Source organism: Ictalurus punctatus, chromosome 1, assembly GCF_001660625.3.
Source record: "Ictalurus punctatus breed USDA103 chromosome 1, Coco_2.0, whole genome shotgun sequence".
Taxonomy (NCBI): domain Eukaryota; kingdom Metazoa; phylum Chordata; class Actinopteri; order Siluriformes; family Ictaluridae; genus Ictalurus; species Ictalurus punctatus.
In genome coordinates this window covers 12,845,552-12,867,220 of record NC_030416.2, presented here as the reverse complement: position 1 = coordinate 12,867,220, position 21,669 = coordinate 12,845,552, and the positions used below count along the sequence as shown (strand labels likewise).

The 21,669-nt window shown below is 38.2% G+C and overlaps 1 protein-coding gene across 2 annotated transcripts in view; it reads right to left on the bottom strand.

Moving 5' to 3' along the window:
- Positions 1-1,626: 1,626 nt before the first annotated feature.
- The window catches only part of deptor (DEP domain containing MTOR-interacting protein), a 47,708-nt gene continuing 27,665 nt past the window's right edge, over positions 1,627-21,669 (bottom strand). Inside the window, exons 6-11 of one of the 2 annotated variants that reach the window (XM_017471001.3) lie at positions 19,458-19,640; positions 14,289-14,426; positions 10,457-10,527; positions 9,447-9,551; positions 4,112-4,228; positions 1,627-4,017 (exon numbers count right to left, since the gene is read on the bottom strand). In XM_017471001.3, the coding sequence (XP_017326490.2) occupies positions 4,009-4,017; positions 4,112-4,228; positions 9,447-9,551; positions 10,457-10,527; positions 14,289-14,426; positions 19,458-19,640 (623 nt within the window). In that variant the 3' untranslated portion in view covers positions 1,627-4,008. Of the gene's footprint in view, positions 4,018-4,105; positions 4,229-9,446; positions 9,552-10,456; positions 10,528-14,288; positions 14,427-19,457; positions 19,641-21,669 lie in introns of those variants that run through there. The other variant, XM_017471011.3, reaches the window with a different exon arrangement.

The window sequence follows — 21,669 nt, the reverse complement described above, 5'->3', positions numbered from 1 at the left end:
CCCAGGGTTTGGTATCAGAAGTGTTTGGTTGCAGTTATTGCTGCTAAAAGTGCCACAACCAGATTTTAAGTTTAAGGAGGAAATTAGTTTTTCACATGGGTGATAGGTGTCAGATAACCTTTTTTGCGTCAATAAAATAAACAATAATAAAAACTGTATAGTCCCACTGTGGCCCTGTGTGTGTGCGGAGTTTGCATGTTCTCCACGTGCTGTGGGGGTTTCCTCCGGGTACTCCGGTTTCCTCCCCCAGTCCAAAGACATGCATGGTAGGCTGATTGGCATGTCCAAAGTGTCCGTAGTGTATGAATGGGTGTGTGAGTGTGTGTGTGATTGTGCCCTGCGATGGACTGGCACCCTGTCCAGGGTGTACCCTGCCTTGTGCCCAATGCTCCCTGGGATAGTCTCCAGGTTTCCCCGTGACACTGAAGGAAGGATAAGCGGTATACAAGATGGATGGATGGATGGAAAAACTGTATAGTGTGTTTACTCAGGTTGCCTTTGTTTTGTGTTGTATTTTATTTGAAGATCTAAAACGATTTAGTACAAGATCTACACAAAAACAGAAGAAATCAGAATGGGGCAATTACTTTTTCTCACAGATATACAGATACACAGATACACAGATATATATATATATATATATATATATATATATATATATATATATATATATATATATATATATATATATCTCCTGGGGTGGCTGATCATTTTGAAACCAGTCATTTGAAGATTTAAAACGATTTAGTATGAGATATAGTGCTGTGAAAAAAGTAACTGCCCCAACCTGATTCTCGATTTCTTAAATTGCCCACATCCTACTATTTTTTACTGCAATTAAAAAAAAAAAAAAAGTGTTAAAATTTAACAAAACAGATACAAATACAGGTTCTCATTTTTCTTAACTGTTATGTCAGTATTCTCAAATAACATATGCCCACCATGTTTCTCCAATCTTTAACATCCTCTGAACAGCATTCGGATTGAAAGAGGTTTCTTTAAATTCCACCTGAATCCTCTTTTAAATAATTTCTCTCTTGATTTTGCATTATTGTCTCGATTCTCTCGGTATTATTTATTGTAAATAAATGATAAAATTGAACTTTTCCTCTTCCTTTTACACTCAGCTGTAAATTTGTTCTCACCTTAATTCGGTCACCCTTCTTCAAAGTAGAGCTTATAATAAATACTTTTCAACCATAACCACATAACTATAATAGTTACACAATCAAATTTGAGTAAACAAAATTCTACAAAACGATGTACCTTTGGCACTGTAATATAATCATAAAGTAAACACAGCACTTCCTTTAGACCAGAGGGTGGTGCTAGTCCTCCATTTCTTTCCTTGTGGTGTAATCAGCATGAAGCATTAGCTAATCTCTGGACAGTGTTAAGTGTTCATTTGGCCTGAAAAACCTTGACTGGAGAGAAATATCTAGAGGGGACTTATTGCATAAAAACACACAACAAATCATATTATAGCTGGAGATTAAAAATGATTTTGAGTTTTAAAAAAGATTTTTAAAAAATCAACTGAACAAGAGTAAGGTGAAGAGTAGCACACTTTAACCACCAGGAACTGCTTTGCTACATTAATGCTGGAAACAAGAGACAGTTCTGTAATTCATTTAAATCGACGTGTTTAATAAAACATTTCAACAGACACAGTATGGTTTTTCAAAATACATATGTGGTACCTTCAGCTTATGTTCCTTACACAGACAGACGCACCTCTAGTGTGTAAAACATTTTCTATGCTGTATCTGTACATTTTCTGTTTATACCAGCTTTGTGGCAGGGAAAACGTGGTAGATATGTAGAGTGCTTACTCCCAGAAATAGAAAGCTGATTGTCAGTAAGAATCAGTAAAACATGTGTATCACAGAGCGCTCTTGGGACAAAACGTGTCCAGGTTTAGTGAAGAGAGTTAGTTGATCACCAGCTATGAGGGTTAGCAGCAAAATAAATGGCATTAAGGCAAAAACACTGCACCATCAATGCGAAATTCTGTGAAACCAATACTTCCATGTCGTGTTATCCATACATCTAGGAAAATCATTACGTACAAATCCACTGTAAGTGACATGTGGAATATGAACCTGAAATGGACTGGCAGTGGAAATTCACTAGATGGTATCACTATCCTTGTTTAAGAGAAGTATGAAACGTAATACTTACACTTAATCTAATCTACTGGATCAATTCAAATTTCACTCTTCATGTCCTAAAGATTAAAAATCATTAAGAATCACTAAATCATTCTTAAAAATGTGCGTTTCTTAGAAGATTACACTCGCATACTTTGGCAAGTGACATCAAATACTATATTACTGATCTTTCTTTAAAACTCTGTCATGTTACAGACATGAGACAATATGGCTATCGTATATTGTTATTAATATTTAGCACAATAAGATTATTGAAGTAATCCTTTACATTAAGGTTTCCTGAACTAATGCATTAGTAACAAGAACAAACCATAATTTGTCTTCAGCATGAATACACTATACTAATGAGCTTTAACAAATTAGCTAACACTTGAATCAAGTGATGTTTTTTAGAAACCAATACACGCCAAAATCAAATAAGCCAAATAATCAACATATGCATTAATCAATGTTCATACAACCAGTGAGTAAAATTAAGGCAACAATGAGTCATATGAACCAACATGTTAGTGGTTGTTAACTAGTAAATTTCAGGACTGAGGCTGAAAAAAGCTTTCAGTATTTACACCTGCAGACCAGAGTTCAGTAAAAGTTCATTTTGTGGGTTGAGTAAACATTAGTCAATGCTGGTGTATTTAATTAACATTTGAAAGTCAGTGAGATTCATTTGTTACAATTATTTGGCTTATTAATGCTAAGTTTAACATGTTACTTTTAATTAATGCAATAAGTACGGGAACCTTAATATAAAATTGTTACCACTATTGCTACTGTATGTTTCACATTATAAAGAAGAAAAGAAAAAGACACTTTCACTGTAACTACACTGCAAAAATTGGCATCTTAGCAAGTGGAAATATCTTGGAAATATCTTGCAAGTATTTCTTATTATAAATGTACAATAAACAACATATAAGATTATGAATGCTATTAGACATTGTTTTAATAATTTCAAGCTTGAAACAAAATTATCTGCTAATAAAATAAGACATTTAAAGTTTGAAATTTGTTTTAAAAAAAAGTTTAGAAACAGGTTTAATAATCTTATATTTGGTTATTATAATAGGGAATACTAGCTCAATTTGATTATATTCAAACTTGCTAGGACGACATTTTTTGCAGTGTAAATAATTGTTACATGACGACGTTTTAAATTGGTCCTGTATTTACCTACAAAAATCACAGATATATAGAAATCACATATAAGTGATGTTCTTTTTTTGTATGTCAACATTTTTCTTCATTATAGTTTATGGATGCAAAAAATAAACAAAAAAACCCCTACATATTTCTGACACTGCCGAGGTAAAGCTTATCCCTTTTAAATCCTAATTTAAAACGTTCGGGTGTCTCAAAATATGACCTATTGACACTTAGCCCTGAAAATGTGTGGAATCCACACTTTGTTAGCCACGCATGACTGCACTGCAGCACTGCAACACAACAGTGTGTTATTGTTAACCTCGCTCTGCTACTCCTAAACCTAGCTCAAGCCTGAATGAAGCTCTTGGTCATCACTTGAATGCTACACACGAAAGGTTTAGGAATGGATTCCCGTACTCAAGAAGCATATCATAAATCATATAATCTGTGCAGAACAATTTCTCCAACCTGTACACAGTTTGTTACAATGACACGACTTGACACAATTCCCTTTTTCCCCTCTGTCGTCATAATGTCCTCATAATGAGTCTCTTGGAGATTGATGTGATTCAAAAACAGGAAGTAGTGTCACTGAACTCAAATTTTATATGAATCTTGATAAGACCAACAGCGTCCGATGACTGGATCTCGGCATTTCTCTAGAACATTCTGCTGCAGATTCCACCAAAAGCTTTCACTGACACTATGAACAGAGAGAGAGAAAACAAGTGACTGATTGATAGAGAAAGAAAGAAAATAAGAAGAATGGGTTAAAGAACTCATGTTTAACATTATACCTCTTCCATGACCTCCATGACTACAGTCTTGGGTCCTGTGAGGATGAGGTTACTGACGGTCTTGTAGTCCAGATTCAGCACATTCAGCCCATTGACCGACACCACAAATTGACACACCTGGAGAACAGAGGACGAGCCAATGAGTCAACCAGTAGAACTGATGATTAATGTGTTAACGTAAATAATTGGCAAAGAATTTACTAATGGTTGGCTTTTAGAAGACATATGATGTTACAACTAGATCAACTTGTTAAAAAAGACCAAGTTAAGCATAATAAATGACATATTTCATAATTATACATGTCAGTCAAAACGCAACTGGAACAAGAATGTCTACAGATAACATTGAGATAGATTTAATAGGTTTTAATGACACTTTTTGAAATATTGAAATGGTTCTTGTTAAAGTAATTTATGACCATGTGAGTACATGATATTAAAAGTAACAGTCAGTATGTGGTGTGTCCTCCAGCTGCTTTAAGTACTACAGTGCATCTCATCCTCATGGACTGCACCAGATTTGTCAGTTCTTGCTGTGAGATGTTACTCCACTCTTCCACCAAAGCATTCACAAGTTCTCGATCACGTCTGGGGGGCACACACGGTTACATTTAATTTTCCACAGCAAGGACGATCAGCTGTCCTTCCTGTCTCCCTGTAGCACTGTCTTAGGAGTTTTACATTAGACATTGCAGTTTATTGCTCTGGACACTTCCGCAGTCCTCATGTCTCCCTGCAGCAGGCCTGTGGCATGTTCACGCAGGTGAGCAGGAACACTAGACATCTTTCTTCTGGTGTTTTTCAGAGTCAGTAGAAAGGTCTCTTTAGTGTCCTAAGTTATTGTAACTGTGACCTTAATTGCCTAAAGCCTGTAAATTGTTCATGTCTTAAAGACTGTTCCACAGGTGCATGTGTAATAATTGTTTATGCTTCATTGAACAAGCATGAAAAACCTCGTTTAAACCCTTTCCAATAAAGATCTGCAAAGTTTACAAAATTAGATTTAAAATACAGTCTCCTGAAAAAGGGACATTTCTTTTTTGATGAGTATAGCTGTGAAAAAAATAATTGCCCCATCGTGATTACTGAGAGTGAGAGAGAGAGATTATAGATTATAGATCTATTTACTGTATATCATATGATACAAATACACCATATGGCCAAAAGGTTGTGGACACCTGACCATCAATTTCATATGGCTTGTTGAACATCCCAATTCAGACTTAATCCCCCTTTGCTGTTATAAAAACCACCAGTCTTCTGGGAAGGCTTTCCACTAGATTTTGGAGCATTGCAGTGAGGATTTGTGTTCATTCAGCCATGAGAGCATTAGCGAGGTCAGGCAGTGATGTCAGATGAGGAGGCCTGGGATGCAGTCAGTGTTCTAGTTCATCCCAGTGGTGTTCAATGGGGTTGAGGTCAGGGCTCTGTGCAGGACACTCGAGTTCTTCCACTCCAACCGTGGCAAACTGTGTCTTCATGGACCTCACTTTGTGCACAGGGGCATTGTCATGCTGGAACAGGATTGCACCTCTTAGTTCCAGTGAAGGGAAACTGTAACGTTACAGCATACAAAGACACTCTAGACAATTGTGTGCTTCCAATTTTGTGGCAACAGTTTGGGGAAGATGCACATTTGGGTGTGATGGTCAGGTGTCCACATACTTTTGGCCATATCTAGTGTATATTTAATGGGTCTCGGTGTATGCTAGCTCAGCAACGGAAAGCAGAAGAGGAAGGGAAAACAAACAGAATACCAGATTAAGGACAGTCTAAAAAAAGCTTGCAGTCTATGACAATGTAATTTTAAATGCAATTCTTCTTAACATGTTTAATTAGCAAGATGTAATGTCAGACGAGATCTTTCGACAACCCATGAACAACACGGAAACTTTAACCCGAAGGAACAGTATGCTGAGAACAGGGAAGTCAGTGTGATAAACTGGTCCTAATTTGTGTGTGAGCAGGAATGTTAGACTCTCACAGTAATTACATCAAAATGCTGAGCTGCTTTACTTGGCACAGCTCCAGCTGTAATCCCAAGACTGTCACACAGAGGGTTAATGTCAAGAACCACAGCTGGAGAACAAGGCAGACTGCCTTCAGTGCCAGATCAATTAACCCTTTCTTTTCCATTTGTTGCTTTTATAAAGAAATATGCCAAATCTTTTTGCAGTTTATTTGTCTTCTTCTTCAGACATATACGTTGATAAAGTCAGTGAATAGTGTTGCATAATGACTACAATTCCCCAGAAATAGCTGGCCAGTTCTTAACAGGAAAAAACAGAGGTGGATGTTCGACAGTACACTAAAACTGGATTTACAGCAAGATAAACAAAACACAGCAAGGAAAAGTTGTTTTTCTTTTTTAAATGTCTCTAATTTTTCTACACGTGACTGGGTTGGATAACAAAAAAAAAACCTGTGCTTCTCTATCCATTCTTTCTTTTACTTATCTTTTAAATGTATTTATTTATTCACTCAATCGCTCACTCACTTTCAATAACTGCTTTATCCTGATCAGGATTGTGGTGTATCTGGAAATGTAAAAATCGGCCCAAAACTACTCCAAGCATGAAGGATGTTCTGAAGAAAAAATGTAGTTTCCTTTTTTTTTTTTTTTTTTTTTTTGGGTCATTCATTGTCATTTTTGAACAAAAATGCTTCTCCTATGTGATACTGTTAAAGATCCTAAAGAATTACTTCCTATAGGATTCCTCAAGTTACAGAACTTCAAAAACTTTTTTTAGGTACTTTTATTTCAGAGAGTGTTAAGGTTTTTCCTCATATGATACCAGGAAGAAAAACAAATCAGATACATTGTTCTGCAGAAGTTAACCAATATGCTGTTATCAGATGTTATGGTAGGATATACGAGTGTGAAAGAATATCCAAGTAATCTTATAACTTGCCTTGGGCTATTTCACTGCTTCACACGGGTTCACATGCATTTCACTCAGGAAAAAAAAGATACAAACCTGTGTCGCTTGGGTAGTACCATCAAGCGTACATCTTTTTGTGTGTTTATTATGTTTAAAAAAAAAAAAAAATCTAGATAGGTGCATATAGTGTGCCTTTAAAGGTTTACCCTAAAAGGTCCATTTATGCCCATTTTAAAATTACACTGTATACACATTCCAAGCAGAAAAATACATATTAAAAGTACAAAACACGTACCACCCCAGCGACAAGTGCAGTTTAGTACTAGTTTAGTCTGCTCGAATAAGTGGTAACTTAGAAATGCGATCATCCAAATCACATGTCCGTCCCAGATGTTCAGGGATACACATAACTGACCCCGCGGGTGGGTTTTGAAGTGTTCGTAACGTTAAGTCCTTCTTTATCTCATTCGTAAGAATATTCTTTAATTAACATGTGTTTCCCGAAACCCTTCATACCTAACGTAGTACGTAAACCCGTTCGTAAAATAACGAGTAACCTGACCAATTTGTTATTCGCTAAGTACTTCCACCATCTTCAAAAAACAGCTAAAGACCCACCTCTTCCGTGAACACCTAACCAACCCATAATAAATAAATAAATAAATATATATATAAATAAATAAATTACTCTGGCACTTACACCTCTACTCTGCGCACTTTGCTTCTTCTGGAACTCAATTAACGGATCTTGCACAGTAGCACTACTTGTATTGTTCTCTGCTTGATATATCGCTTTGCTTGTATTTTCTCAATTGTAAGTCGCTTTGGATAAAAGCGTCTGCTAAATGAATAAATGTAAATTTAAATGTACTTCGGTATTTGGAGCTTGCATGCAGGTCTACCTCAAAAAGACACATGCTGCTAATGTCTACACAAAAATACTCAGTTATATAGTGTGAGTGTGATCCATTGCCCTAGTATTAAATGGTTATTTAGGTTATCGGTGGTGCAGTGAGTAGCGAGGCTGCCTGACCCCACCAGCATCTAGGTTTGAACCAGAGCTCAGGTGACTGTCTGTGTAAGATTAAATATAGTTTTTATTAATCATGTTAGCTGTAGCAAAACGAATGAAGCAAAACTGCATTGAAAAACTGTGTTCATGTAAATCAATTCCAATGGATCAACAAGTTAACTTAACAAGTTCAGTGTCAAAGATGAGTTTACTGTATGTTGAAGTAACATATTTCATTTGAGTGCAACTGATGTACACAACTGAATCAAGAAATTTCAATGAACCTTTTTGTCGTGTAACATTTGTACTCCCTTTGGCTGTTGAATTGACTTGTTTCAAATGTGTACATCGATTCCATGTGAACGAACTGATTTGCTTCACCACAGTTTGTTTTTGTACAGCCACCAAGATTCGATCACAAGGTTTGCTGCATCTTTTTTCAAAATCTGCGATGAAATTTACGGACATTTTTGTTCTTTTTTTTTGTGGGAAAGAACTTGAATTGGAGAAATTGCAACTGCGTGAAATTGTTTTACACGGTCTTTCTCAGTGGTGTTTGCTGGTAAATGAGAGCTTTTAGCTGTATTCATGTTCGAAGCACGTGAATCGAAGAAGGCTTTGGCTGAATGCGCGTTGTGATGATGTCATAGGACGCACCTTGGCCCAAATCTGCGGGAAATCTGCGGTGATTTTGAAAAATTGCAAGCTCGTCCAAATATTGCGGGGTTTCCTTGATTTTGCGCTCATTTCTGAGATTGCAAAACTGCAAAATCCTGGAGAGACTGATTGATTAGTTCAGTACCCCCGAGTCAACGATGCACAGGAGCATTTTGAAGTTGTATGTCCTGTGTAAAACTATAGGAAGTAATTCTTTAGGATCTTTAACAGTACTTTAGTCTCACAATTAGAAGCACTTTTCTCAAAATGGCAATAATAACTGTGAAATATGCAAAAAGGTCCCCAAAAGGTCCTTTTGGAAACACAGGTACACCAGGATGGCTACAGTTTACTGACTGTGTGTGCAAACAAAGCACATAGTGTGTTGTTGTAGTCTGCAAACATGCTCTCATGTAATAAACATTCAAATTGAAGGCTAAAGGGGAAGTTATGCAGTTGCAGAAACATAAATTTCCATTAGACCTTTGCGTGCACACACACACACACACACACACACACACACACACACACACACACACACACACACACACACACACACAGTGACTGGGTTATCTAAGGAAATTTGACTAAATCCAGCAAGCTGAGAAAGCCACAGGGCAAAATTATAATAATAAAATAATAATAAAATTATGCACACTTCTTTTTTTTCGAATTTATATCTGCCACCTTTTTCTAGGCTTTTGGACTGTTATGAGGCTCATGCTTTAGTATTTCATTCTATTACTAATATTAATCTAAGTTCTCTCCAGGTTGCTCACATTACCTTCATCCCTGCTGCAGCAGCAGGTCCACTGGGGTCAACAGCCTGGATGTGGCAGGGTTTATTTCCTCTGACCACGAAACCCCAGCCCACTGCATCACCTATGATCTGAACACACAATCAGTTAAATAACAGTTATGTACAGTGCTTTCACTGAAGCTTAAAGCTTAATGTACTAGTAACATGCACAGAAGACTGACCGAAACATAACAGTGCATAGCTAATGCATACTGATATTGACAGATAAAGAGATAGATAGAAGATCCTTTGTAACTATCTGGTCAGGGTTGTGGTGGTTTGAATTAAGCAACTAAGTTGAGCAAATAAATTTGTTAGAAAACATTACAGTCAAGTATAACCTAAAATAATAACTGCACGATGAGATTTAAAAACAGTCCCACACACATCTTTAGTTGAGACCAATTACTGTATGAATTCGAGTGATATAGCTGAGGTTGAGGAACTGTCAGAGCCAGAATTCAAACACCATACACACAGTGCATGTTTTTACATTACATTTCTTTGTTTTTCCCTGCTCCCAGTGTCTTCCAGTGTTTCCTAGGTCATACTGGTAGGGTTCATTTAAAAAGAAAAAGTGGTAGGATTTAATTTCCTTAAAAATTTTTTTTTTAAAAATCAGGTTAGGCCACTTCAGGTTCAAATCCCACTACAGATACACATATTTGGAGCACCAAACAGATAGTGATCCAGATACTGTAATTGGATCCCAGAGAGTTAGATAGATAGATAGATAGATCGAATTTAATTATAGTGAAACATGAAAAAATGTGAATTCTTTTTTACATTTTGTAAAACTGAGGAGCACTTTCTATAGAACCTGTTTATCATGAACTGACTTAATCACTCCATGTAAACTGCTGTATTTCACAACAGTCTAATACTGCTCTGGTTCTATGTCACACCTTAGAAAAGATTTTCTTCGGAGTGAATAATGTGTGTGTGAGCCTTAAAATGTGCATTATTTGTGGTTTTCCGAAATGTGTGTGACTTACAGTGAATGTCTTCTTTATGAAGGGGCCTCCTGGAGTTTGCAGCTCCTCTGGGCTTACTTGTCTCTTCAGCACTGAGTGAAACACAAACACACACACACACACACACACACACACACAGAGAAAGAGAGAGAGAGAGAGAGAGAGAGAGAGAGAGAGAGAGAGAGAGAGAGAGAGAGAGAGAGAGAGAGAGAAATGCAGGCTGTTATAGGGTGTGGTGGATCTGTTCCTGGTGATAATAGTTATCTAATGAGCGTGTCACAGCCAGCTATGTGCAACTACTTATCTAAATGTATACTTTAATAAAAGATACAGCTTTATAATCTCCACTCAATTAGAAATGTATAAACTCTGCAAGCATGTATGTAACTGTACAAAAAAGATTCACAAAAAAAGAGAAAAGTCTGCCACAGTGTTAGCTAGCATAATAATAACTCTGCTAATAGCTAGCAGTCACTATATAAACTGCTTGATAAACACAAAGCAGCAGATAAAGTCACTTCTTTCAAATTTTAGATTAGTCAGGGTCAACTAGTTGAAACTGACGGATTCTAACAAGTCATAACTTTACAAATTGGATTATAGAGAAATGGCACATGTTTGAAAGTATATGGTGAAAGAAAAATTCTAAAAGAAAAGTAATTAGACTTTGATACTTCCTATTGCTGGTCATAGCAGATCCAGTTCAAGCTCTGATATCTGTCTGATACTTTATTGTGATTGTTTTCGCCCATAAAAAAGGGATAGCAACAATACTCTTAGAAAGCCAGTTTATCAGCTCACACTGTTGCATTTACTGTAACTTTGGAAGAAAAAAAGTTAGATTTTTCATTATCTTAAAACAAGGGGGACATGGTGACTTAGTGGTTAGCACTGTTTCCTTGCATTTCTGGGGTTGAGGATTTGAATCCTGCCTCCACCCTGTGTGTGTGTGTGGAGTTTGCATGTTCTTCCCGTGCTTCGGGGTTTCCTCTGGGTACTCCGGTTTCCTCCCCCAGTCCAATGACATGCACTCTAGGTTGATTAGCATTTCCTAATTGCCTGTAGTGTGTGAACGTGTGCGTGATTGTGTCCTGCGATGGATTGGCACCCGGTCCAGGGTGTGCACCGCCTCGTGCCCCGAGATATTGATAGGTGGAATGAAAATGGATGCATGGGTGATCTTAAAATAATTCACAAACCAAGCTTAAACTTACTCGTAAGATAACTATAATTAGTTACATTTATGCCTATGTATGTATTTGTTTTTTCGAAAATAAAAAATTTAAAATCGATCTATTTTACAGGTTGTTCATATTTACGTTAGATATTTATGGGTTCATAGCTTTATAAAAAGGGTTCAATTTGGAATAGTTTTTAACACAGAACCATATTGTTGAAGGGTCCTACATAGAGGGGCGCATAAAGAAGGGTCTGTACATTTAACTTTTTTTTTTCCCTAAGAGTGTGACTTTTGGCTTGTACTTAAGGAAGTCCTCTTTGAATATGTGTAACTGAAACCAAGTTGTTGTACCAAAATCCTTATATCAAATCGTACATTCATCAATTTTCCACACTGTTTCACTCTGACTTGATGCACAACCCATGTAGAACGGTCTGATCTGTACTGTCAGGACCAAAACAGGACAGCGCTGTGTGTTGTAAAATGTAGGAAATGCGTGTTTATAAGTAAATCAGTAAAAGAAGAATATGTCTGTTCTCTTACTCTCCTCATAATGCTAGACTTGAGCCTGGGTTCTTTAAGTGTATAAGTGTATAGCTGTTCTAAAATTGCTTATGCTGTATAAGTTCATAAGTTTGCAATCCCAGCTTTGAAGGAGCTGAAGCACACTTTTAGATTTGAAGTGTTTATTTAGTTCTTATTAATTATGGGTGGAGATCTGGGGCACACTGGGATTGGAGGAACAGAAAAGCCAATGACCAATCAGAAAAAGGGAGCATGGCTGCCAAACCGAACCGAGGCACACATTCACTCACATGCTCTCTCTCTCTCTCTGACACACACACACACACACACACACACACACACACACACACACACACACACACACACACACAACTGCATTGCTATTTCATGTCAAAGGTTTACAAGAAGTACAGTGCAGTGTCTGAGCAATCAGCATTAAAGAGCTGCTTTTTTCCCCCAACCAAACACCATAATCTTTGCTTGAAATGCACTTAAGTAGAGGACGGCGAATCGATTTTGTCTCGTGGGAAATTTGCCTTCCCTCCCTTTTCCTTTCCAGAGATTTAATATGAGAGCAGGAAATGGCATGTCGTGAAAAGACGGTTCGTTTTTTTTAATAAACCCATGGTCACACTTGTGGCAACCTTTATGCTTTAAGCCTGCTTGGAGAGCCATGTGGTCAGGCTCATGGTCAAATTTGATGTGTGTGTGTGTGTGTGTGTGTGTGTGTGTCTGTGTCTGTGGAAAGTCTTCAGTCCTGAGTCTTTGCCTGCTGGCTGTGCTCTTTGCCTTTCAGGGACTGAATGTGCTTGCCAGACACACACACACACACACACACACACACACACACAGAGAGATCCAGATTTAACACACTGCCTCTGTAGAGTTCAAGAAGCTGTAATGCACGCATTAAGATAGAGATAAAGAACGAGCAGGGGACAGAGAAAAAGCTGTGTGCATTTATTAAGGCAGCTGACAGCCAGACCATACCAAAGATTTCCTCACCATAGGTCTAGAAAAAATAAACTTTCATGTAATATCTTTCCAGCTCCACTACATATTTTCTAACCTACGCAAATGCCACAGTAAACTGTGCAACAATTCAGAGCAAAATCAGCAACACTGTTTAACAGGAGGCCCAGGCTCCAAAGTTTGGCAGAATTTCAGACAGGAAAGGAAGTCGTTTATGGGGGAAAAGAGACCGATTACACTTGGGATTTCTGTCAACATTTTCATTACCCAATTACAATGCAGTAGAACAGAATGGGATGTGCTAATATGACTTTTATGGCCTGAAAGCAAACATAATAACACCCTCCTGACCCACCCAGGCAGCTATGGCTGAATGGCTGAATGCTTTGAGGTTACTAGATTACAATTCCTAGACATGGTTCACTGATATTAGTTATGTGGCCGGTCAGTTCTGAAACTAATTCCCGAGTTTGAGGTACTGCCTGTGTGGCGTTTCACATGTTTAACCCTGTCTGTGTAGGTTTCCTCCGGGTTCCCCAATTTCCTCACAAAAACATGCGGGTAGGTGGATTGGCCACATTAAATTACATTCAATTACATTAAATTACACTTAAGTGTAAATGATTATGTGAATATGTGTGCACATGGTTCCCTGAAATGGATACTTTGCACGTCTGAAGTCAGTCATATATCACCACCGTGATTGCTGACACACAGTGTACACACTGCGCTTGTTCTGCACAATCAAACCACAGCATCCAGAGGAAGCAGAGTGACCTAGTCGGTAATGTTTGGGTTGATCTGCTGTGATCTCTCAGTGTGCTACTTTGAGGTTGATGGTAGAGCGCTTGCAAGTTAGTCGAAAGACAGTGAATAAAACACTCACTCTTTTCTGGTCTCTTTCTGTGTGTATTTTTATTACCCAAACTGTGTCTTCTGTATACTTTGTTATACAAGCCATGTGTTTTCTGACTTGCCAAAGGTTAGTTGGCTAGGTTGATACCATAAGCTTAGTGTGAAGCCAACCTTATTTGGAACTTGATGCTGTATAACATATGTGTCCAAAACCTCCCACCAAGCTTTAAATACAGAACTTTTACCTATCTATGAAGCAATATGATTCACTGATTGTTCTATAAGTGTGAAAATAGTCAGATTTTGAAGGATTTCTCTTACCAGATTTGGGGTTGCAGAGCACAGGAGGACTGCTACTCAGAGTGGGACTGCTGCTGTAATAACCACTGCTGCCACAGCTACTGCTCATACTGCTGCGCCTCACTGCCGACACCACCTTAATCTCTTTAGTGGGGCTCACTTGAGTCCAAGAGAGAGAGAGAGTGAGAGTGAGGGAGATTGATGAGGACAGAGAGAAACACTTTCAGATACCACATCGACAACCTTCACCTACAAAAAGCACACGCAAAGTGATTACACAATACATCCTGGAAATATGTGTTTTACAGTAGTTTCCAAACAGGAAGTATCAACACACACACGCACATACACGCGCACACACATATACATATATATATACTGCGATGCACTGTGTGTTCTGACCCCTTTCTATCATAGCCAGCATGAACTTTTTCAGCAATTTCTGCTACAGTAGCTCTTCTGTGAGATCGGACCAGACGGGTTAGCTTTCGCTCCCAACACGCATCAATGACCCTTGCGTATCCATGACCCTGTCACGGTTCACCGGTTGTCCTTCCTTGGAACACTTTTGGTAGGTACTAACCACTGCATACCAGGAACACCACACAAGAACTGCTGTTTTGTGGATGCTCTAAACCAGTTGTCTAGCCATCACAATTTGGCCGTTGTCAAAGTCGCTCAGATCCTTACACGTGCCCATTTTTCCTGCTTCCAAGAAATCAACTTTGAGAACTGACTGTTCCCTTGCTGCCTAATATACAGTATACCACCCCTTAACATGTGCCACTGTAACGAGATAATCAACGTTATTCACATCGCCTGTACTTAGTTTTAATGTTATGGCTGATCAGTGTATGTACGTGTGTGTGTGTGTGTGCGTGTGTGCGTGTATATATATATATATACATATATATATATATATATATATATATATATATATATATATATATATATATATATATATATACACATACATACATATATATATATATATATATATATATATATATATATATATGTGTATATACACAATATATATACAATATATATATAGACAGAGAGAGAGAGAGCGCGAGAGAGAGAGAGAGAGAGGGAGAAAGAACATGAATAAGCTTGGGCAAGAAAATAAGCATCCCAAAACATCTGTTTCACTTCTTCTTCTGGCATAGACCGTTACATGTGTTATGCACAAATACACACACAAAGCACACATGTACAGATAATAGATAATCTTTATTAACTAATCAGGAAATTATAATGTCACAGCTTGAAGCAGCACTTGAAAAAGCACACACACAGACACACATGCACATGCACACAGACACACACATATGCGCGCACGCACACACACACACACACACACACACACACACACACACACACACACAAAACGAAGCCAACGATCATAATCCAGCAGCTAAAAAAGAGGAAGAGTAGAGGCTCTCTCTCACCATACACTGATCTCATTTCCTCTGCTATAAAATTCTGTAACATGTCGCAGACCCCCTTTTTTGGCCCCACAACACTCTCTGTACAACTGTTACTTACAAGGAAAGGCTTTTATCACAATTAGCCATTACTACTCTATCCGTATTAAGAGGGCAGTTAAACCGTTGTATGACTCAGAGTCAGTGGTTATCACTAGAGAAGGAGTTATTGCACACTATAAGTCTTGCCTGGCTGAAAGTGTAAAGTAAGCCAGTGTTAAACAGTAGGTGGTGGGTTTCACACATATAAGAGATGAAGTGTTAGTAAAGTGCTACACCAAGAGTAAGGAAAATTGCCATTTTTTTTTGTTTTTGTTTACCTTTCAGCAGTTAGTAATTTGAAAGTCATTAAAAAAAATTCATATTCAGAAAATATTACATTCCAAATCATTAAGCAACTTAATTAAAGTTTAAACTTTGCTTGAAGCTCTGTGCAGAATAAAAATAAAAAGTCACGCAACACGTACCAGGGCTATAAAGATAATAGCAGACAATGGTGGTAGGGTAAAACAAGTTCATCGGGCTCTTGAACACACCAGTGGATGTATGAGTGTAAGGTATGTCTTCACGGATAGAAAAACTTAAATTCGTCATCCTTTAGAGATAAAAAATCAAATGTAGGTCCCGTTTCACTTCTAACTTTTTTTTTTTATGCACAATAAATGTAATTGTTTTAGCAGTCAGAATTTGGTATAATTACAGTTAATGACACATTACACATTAAAACATTCTAGGCAAATTGATTGAATTGATTTTGAAGTCGCTCTATGAGATGTTTGTTTGTTAATGTGTTAACTGCACTGAAGGTATTCGATTTAGTTCACAGAAAATAAATAGATACCCCCTGTAAATGAATGATCTGTAATGTAGAGGCTGGGAAATCCAAGTCAAATAGAGCTCTTGTGTATACAGTGTGCTTGTCTGTACATGCCTGTGCTTGTCAGCATGAGGATGATAAAGTTGAAGTAAAGAGGTCCAAACAAAGATCCACATAGTTTTATGAATATAGGAACTTTCAGCTAAGCTGTTTGAATGGTTACCAATGTCAGTGTTCCAAGTAATGTCCTTGAGCCTCTTTTTTTTTACGTGGACAGTTTACTGTGAATGTGAAGGATATGAATGGCTGAAATTCTTCAATTCCGGTTGAGTTGTAGTCATCTACATTGAGATACGCAATGATATCTTCTAAAGTCATACTGTATGTTATTGCATTCCAATGTCATGTAACTAACTAGATCAAAGCATATTTTTCAGTCATTAGTAAATATCCTGGTAACAACATCACCAGTAATGGTCAGGGTAAAGATCGTCTACCCCTGGTGTTAAACCCTCTACTTCTGGCCATTCTGTCCACTATGGGGAGATTTTCGATTCCTCCACTTCCACAAAGAGATGTGTTATTGTTACCACATTGACCTGATCATTGGCAGAGGTGGGTTATCACTCCAACTGTGCTACCACTATGCTCTTAACTCTTTTACCAGAGGCCAAAAAAAATAGAATTTCCACCTGTTTTGGGGGTGCCCATGTTCAGCATTGAATTTATTTTTGATGTCACACTTGACAGTAGTGGTTAATGGCTCATATGAAAGTAGTTCATAAGTTTTTCCATAAGTATTTCTCTTTTTTTACCTAGCCTACTAGGTTTAAATGTTATAATTGTATTGTGGCAGTTGTATATGGTGGTTTACTATGAAAAAAGCTTTAGTCGGGCTGTCCGTTTTATCTCTGTACCGATGTTATTGTGGAGAGGTGTGAATTGTTCACCCAGCAGGGGGCTCACACTTCTTCGCTTTCCCTTCGCCCTGCTCACCAGCAGCTAAACACTGAGGGGCCATTTACACGCCAATGTTTTCAACAAAAACCAGAAAACTTTTTATGCTGTTTACAGGACAACAGCGTTTTGTAAACGTACAAAAACGGGAATCTGTGAAAACGATGGTGTTGGGCGCGTGTGTATTACGTGTTCAGTCTATAGAGGGTATGCATTGACGTCACTTTCCCGATGGAACACGCCCCCTTGGCCAGACTACGGGGCAAAACATCCAGCAAAACGGCTGGTTTTTAAAGGGGAAACTGCGAAAACGCTAGTATAACTAACGAATATCAGCTTAAATTAAAGGTGGTTGGACTCGACAGTGACCCTTACAACTTGTCCAAAAACCTGTGGTTCATGGACATGGGCATGTGGCCAGAAATCGGTTTTCCCCACATTTATACGTACCTGATATCGAGGCTGGGGAAATACACTAGGCAAAGCCTAAAGTCATACAAAAGCCTTGACGCTTGATTCTACTTCAAGGCGGGATTTGTTGGAGAAATTAAAGTGACAGGAACACCAATAAACATTCTGGTTGTATGTGGACAGGTATGTACACATTTTTATTTTATTATCTAATTTTATCTGGTAAACTGTAAGCTAGATATTCCTAGTTTGTTTGTCATGAACACTGCTTCCTTACTAACGTTATATATTTGTGAAGGTAAAACAGAGCCCCCATTATTCATCAATGGAAATAGGCAGCGTTTAAAATGAAATATGTAGCATATTATTCAACATTGTACAACATGAATCCCACATGCCAAAAGAACTTCTACTTGCACTGCTCCACTTAGTAAAACAGGACTGAATGTTTTTTTGGCACTCTGTAAAAAGACAGCTGCATCACTACTATGACCAGTATGTAACGCATTTGATACATACAACCAACATCTACACTGACGAAGGATATTAAAAATCTTATAACTATCTTTGTAATTGTCTGTTTTGAAGTATATCTGTATCCTTTTATTGCTAATATAATACAGAAAGCAGACTGACTGCCAGTATCTCACTATTTGCACTATTGTGATTTTTTTCAGTATTTAAAAATGAACTAGCTTTGTTAACAGAATTCTGACCTGGAGCACAAGGAACGCTAAAAGATGTGGTTGAAGACAGAAAAAGCCATTTCCACAATGAAAAAAAACCCCTTTATACACATTTCATGTACGTTAAATTTTATTACATTAGGGATGTCTCAGTATTTATTAACCAAGAAAAATAAGCCAGATCTATGCTTGACAAGTGTGTTTTCACAATTCCTTATGACAATGAATCATTTTCCAGGTCTAACTATCGAGATTCTAGGTAACTGGAGACAGAACGCTTTTTGTATTCCACATAGATCATAAACCATTGAAATCGTTTGAGAAATGGAAACGTTATTGTGCTATTTATCCAGAAAAACCACAGCTCCCCCGTTTACTTGTATTTGTTTATAGGGCAGTCTTGCAAGGGTCAATATGGTGGACACGTTAACGTCAATGCTTATGTGAGCAGGCGCGTAATGTTTCTTTACAAAGTGACATCGCCAACTACTGGCCCGGCACGCATAATACAGCGTTTCAGTCATATTCGCAGATCCGTGTGAACGGGGATCGTTTTGAAAACGTTGTCGTCTGAACGCGAAACTTTTCCATTTTTAGTACATCGTTGTCGTATAATTGTACCCTGCGTCACAATACTCTACACACAGAAGCCCTATCTATCTTATACAGACTTGCAGCAATAAAATAATTAGTGTGTTTATACTGATTGAAAACGTCCACCAAGTCTTTTTCCATTCCGCTGGCAGAATGGAACACCAGCATACTGTAAGAAAGGCTTAAACATGGTAAAGATGTCCATTACTCTCCCATCATCCCACCCCATCATACTGACCAGAGAGGAAGCTGTTGTTGCTGCTGTCCATGTTCTGCTTGCGCAGGCAGAACGGGCTGTCATGGCTCTCTGGAATCACACGAGTTCGCTCGTTCAGCAGCTCCATCAATCGCCGCCGCCGTCGGAAATTCAACCGGAACTGAAAGAGGAGGTCACCGTCCGCAAAGTGGTGCTTGTTGGTTACTGGGATGAGATCAGCATGAGTGGTAAGATTAGTAAAAGTAAGGTTAGGCAAAATTTCAATGCAATAAACTTTCAAATTAACCATAAAATTTTCGATTAGTCACAAAATCAAAGCATTTTTACTTCAAATTCCTGTCACTGCAACTCATTACATTCCTTTGCCCATATCTTTTGTAGAGATCGGAATGCAGGCATTTCAAAAATAGAATTGGGATGGAAGATAAATCAGTTCAGAAGATCAGACAGTGTGTGCATGTGTGTGTGTGTGTGTGTGTGTGTGTGTGTGTGTGTTTATATGCTGAGGGTTGCAGGCATTAGAAAAATGCAGCCAAGTTAGTGTGTGTCCTCTCTCACAATTTCATTAGCACAAAGCCTGCTTTACTTTACACTCAGACCAATTGTCCTCTACCCACTCGCCTCACACATCAACACACAGCAGATAGCTGCAAGAATCACATGGTTCTTTTACCCCATTGACATTGCATCCCTCAGGCCATGTTAACAATACCGCTAAACACAAAACTGCAAACACACAGACACAAACATGCTGGAAAAGCAGAAAAATGCACTCTGCCTTAAACCGTATGAACTGATTTCACGTGACTGGATGAGCACTGTGACTTCTCATTGTCATGCTCATTAATGGCTGAACAACTGCACAGAAGCACAGCGGGGCTGCGGCTGGTACGACTGCATTTACAGCCAAGAGATTTACAGTTGCACTGCTGTGTCTACATTCAGAGATGTTACGCAACCATATGCACAATTTGTGGAATGAAGTCACAAACAGCACTGTTAAAGCTACAGACTGAAGGAGGTAAAATCTTAGGGCTAAAAGTAGCACCTACCCATATTTTTTAGAAGAAAGTACCAGCGGGACATGTTAGTCTTAATGTTATGAATCCTTCACAGGAGGATTCATCTATAAAATATTTATACTAAAAGCACTAACATTAAACCTGCAACAACTTCAAGGACATTCAGAGGACTCTGATCTCACTAAGACCAAATCACAAATAATCCTAAATGATTGCTACTGGAAAATGAAGCCACAGTAGAGTTGACATGTGATTTGATAAAGATGTGCTTTGACAACTGTTTGCCACACTGCTTCAGTTAGAAAATGTGCTGCAGGTGAACATCTTTGAGTCGTATCTTGCATCAAAGAATGCAGATCTTGATGCCAATAGAATCATCGGGGATGCCTCTGCCGCCAACAAGTCTAGTCCTTCTTGTTACTAATCTGTATGTCTCAAATACCCTTAACCCATACTTTGACATGTTTGGATCATTGCCAAATTGTAATCAGTTCATCTGATGGTAGCATGGATCAGTCAATGCAAAGCCTACATTTAACCACTTATTTTTGAGATATTGCACTAACAAGAATTTCCTACTGATAGATTGATGGCAAAAATCTTAGAGGGGGGTTGAGTTCCTGAACATGAACATGTGAGTAACATCTCTGTATGACAAACAGGAAGGAAGCTATTGAAGAAAAAATACACTACATATATGGCCAAAGGGAACGCCTGAATATCACACCCATGTGTGGGCCTTTCCCAAACCATTGCCACAAATTTGGAAGCACACAATGGCCTAGAATGTTTTTTCTAATTGTTGAAGTATTCCGTGCACTGGAACTAAGAGGCCCAAACCTGCTCCAGCATGACAATACTCCTGTGCACAAAGTGAGCCCCATGAAGACATGGTTTTAAATGTTTCGAAAAGTGGAAGAACTTGAGTGGCCTGCACAGAGACCTGACTTCAACCCCACTAAACACCTTTAGGATTAATTGAATGAACAGTGACCACAAGACAGGCCATCTCAACCAATATCAGTGCACAAGCTCACTAATGTTCTTGTGACTGAAGAAAATACCTACAGCAAAATTCCAAAATATAGTGAAATACATTCCCAGAAGAGTGGAACCTGATATAGCAGCAAATGGGGGACCAAGTCCATTATTTTGGAATGAGATTTTCAACAAGCACATATAGGTGTGATGGTCAGGTGTCTACCGTGGCC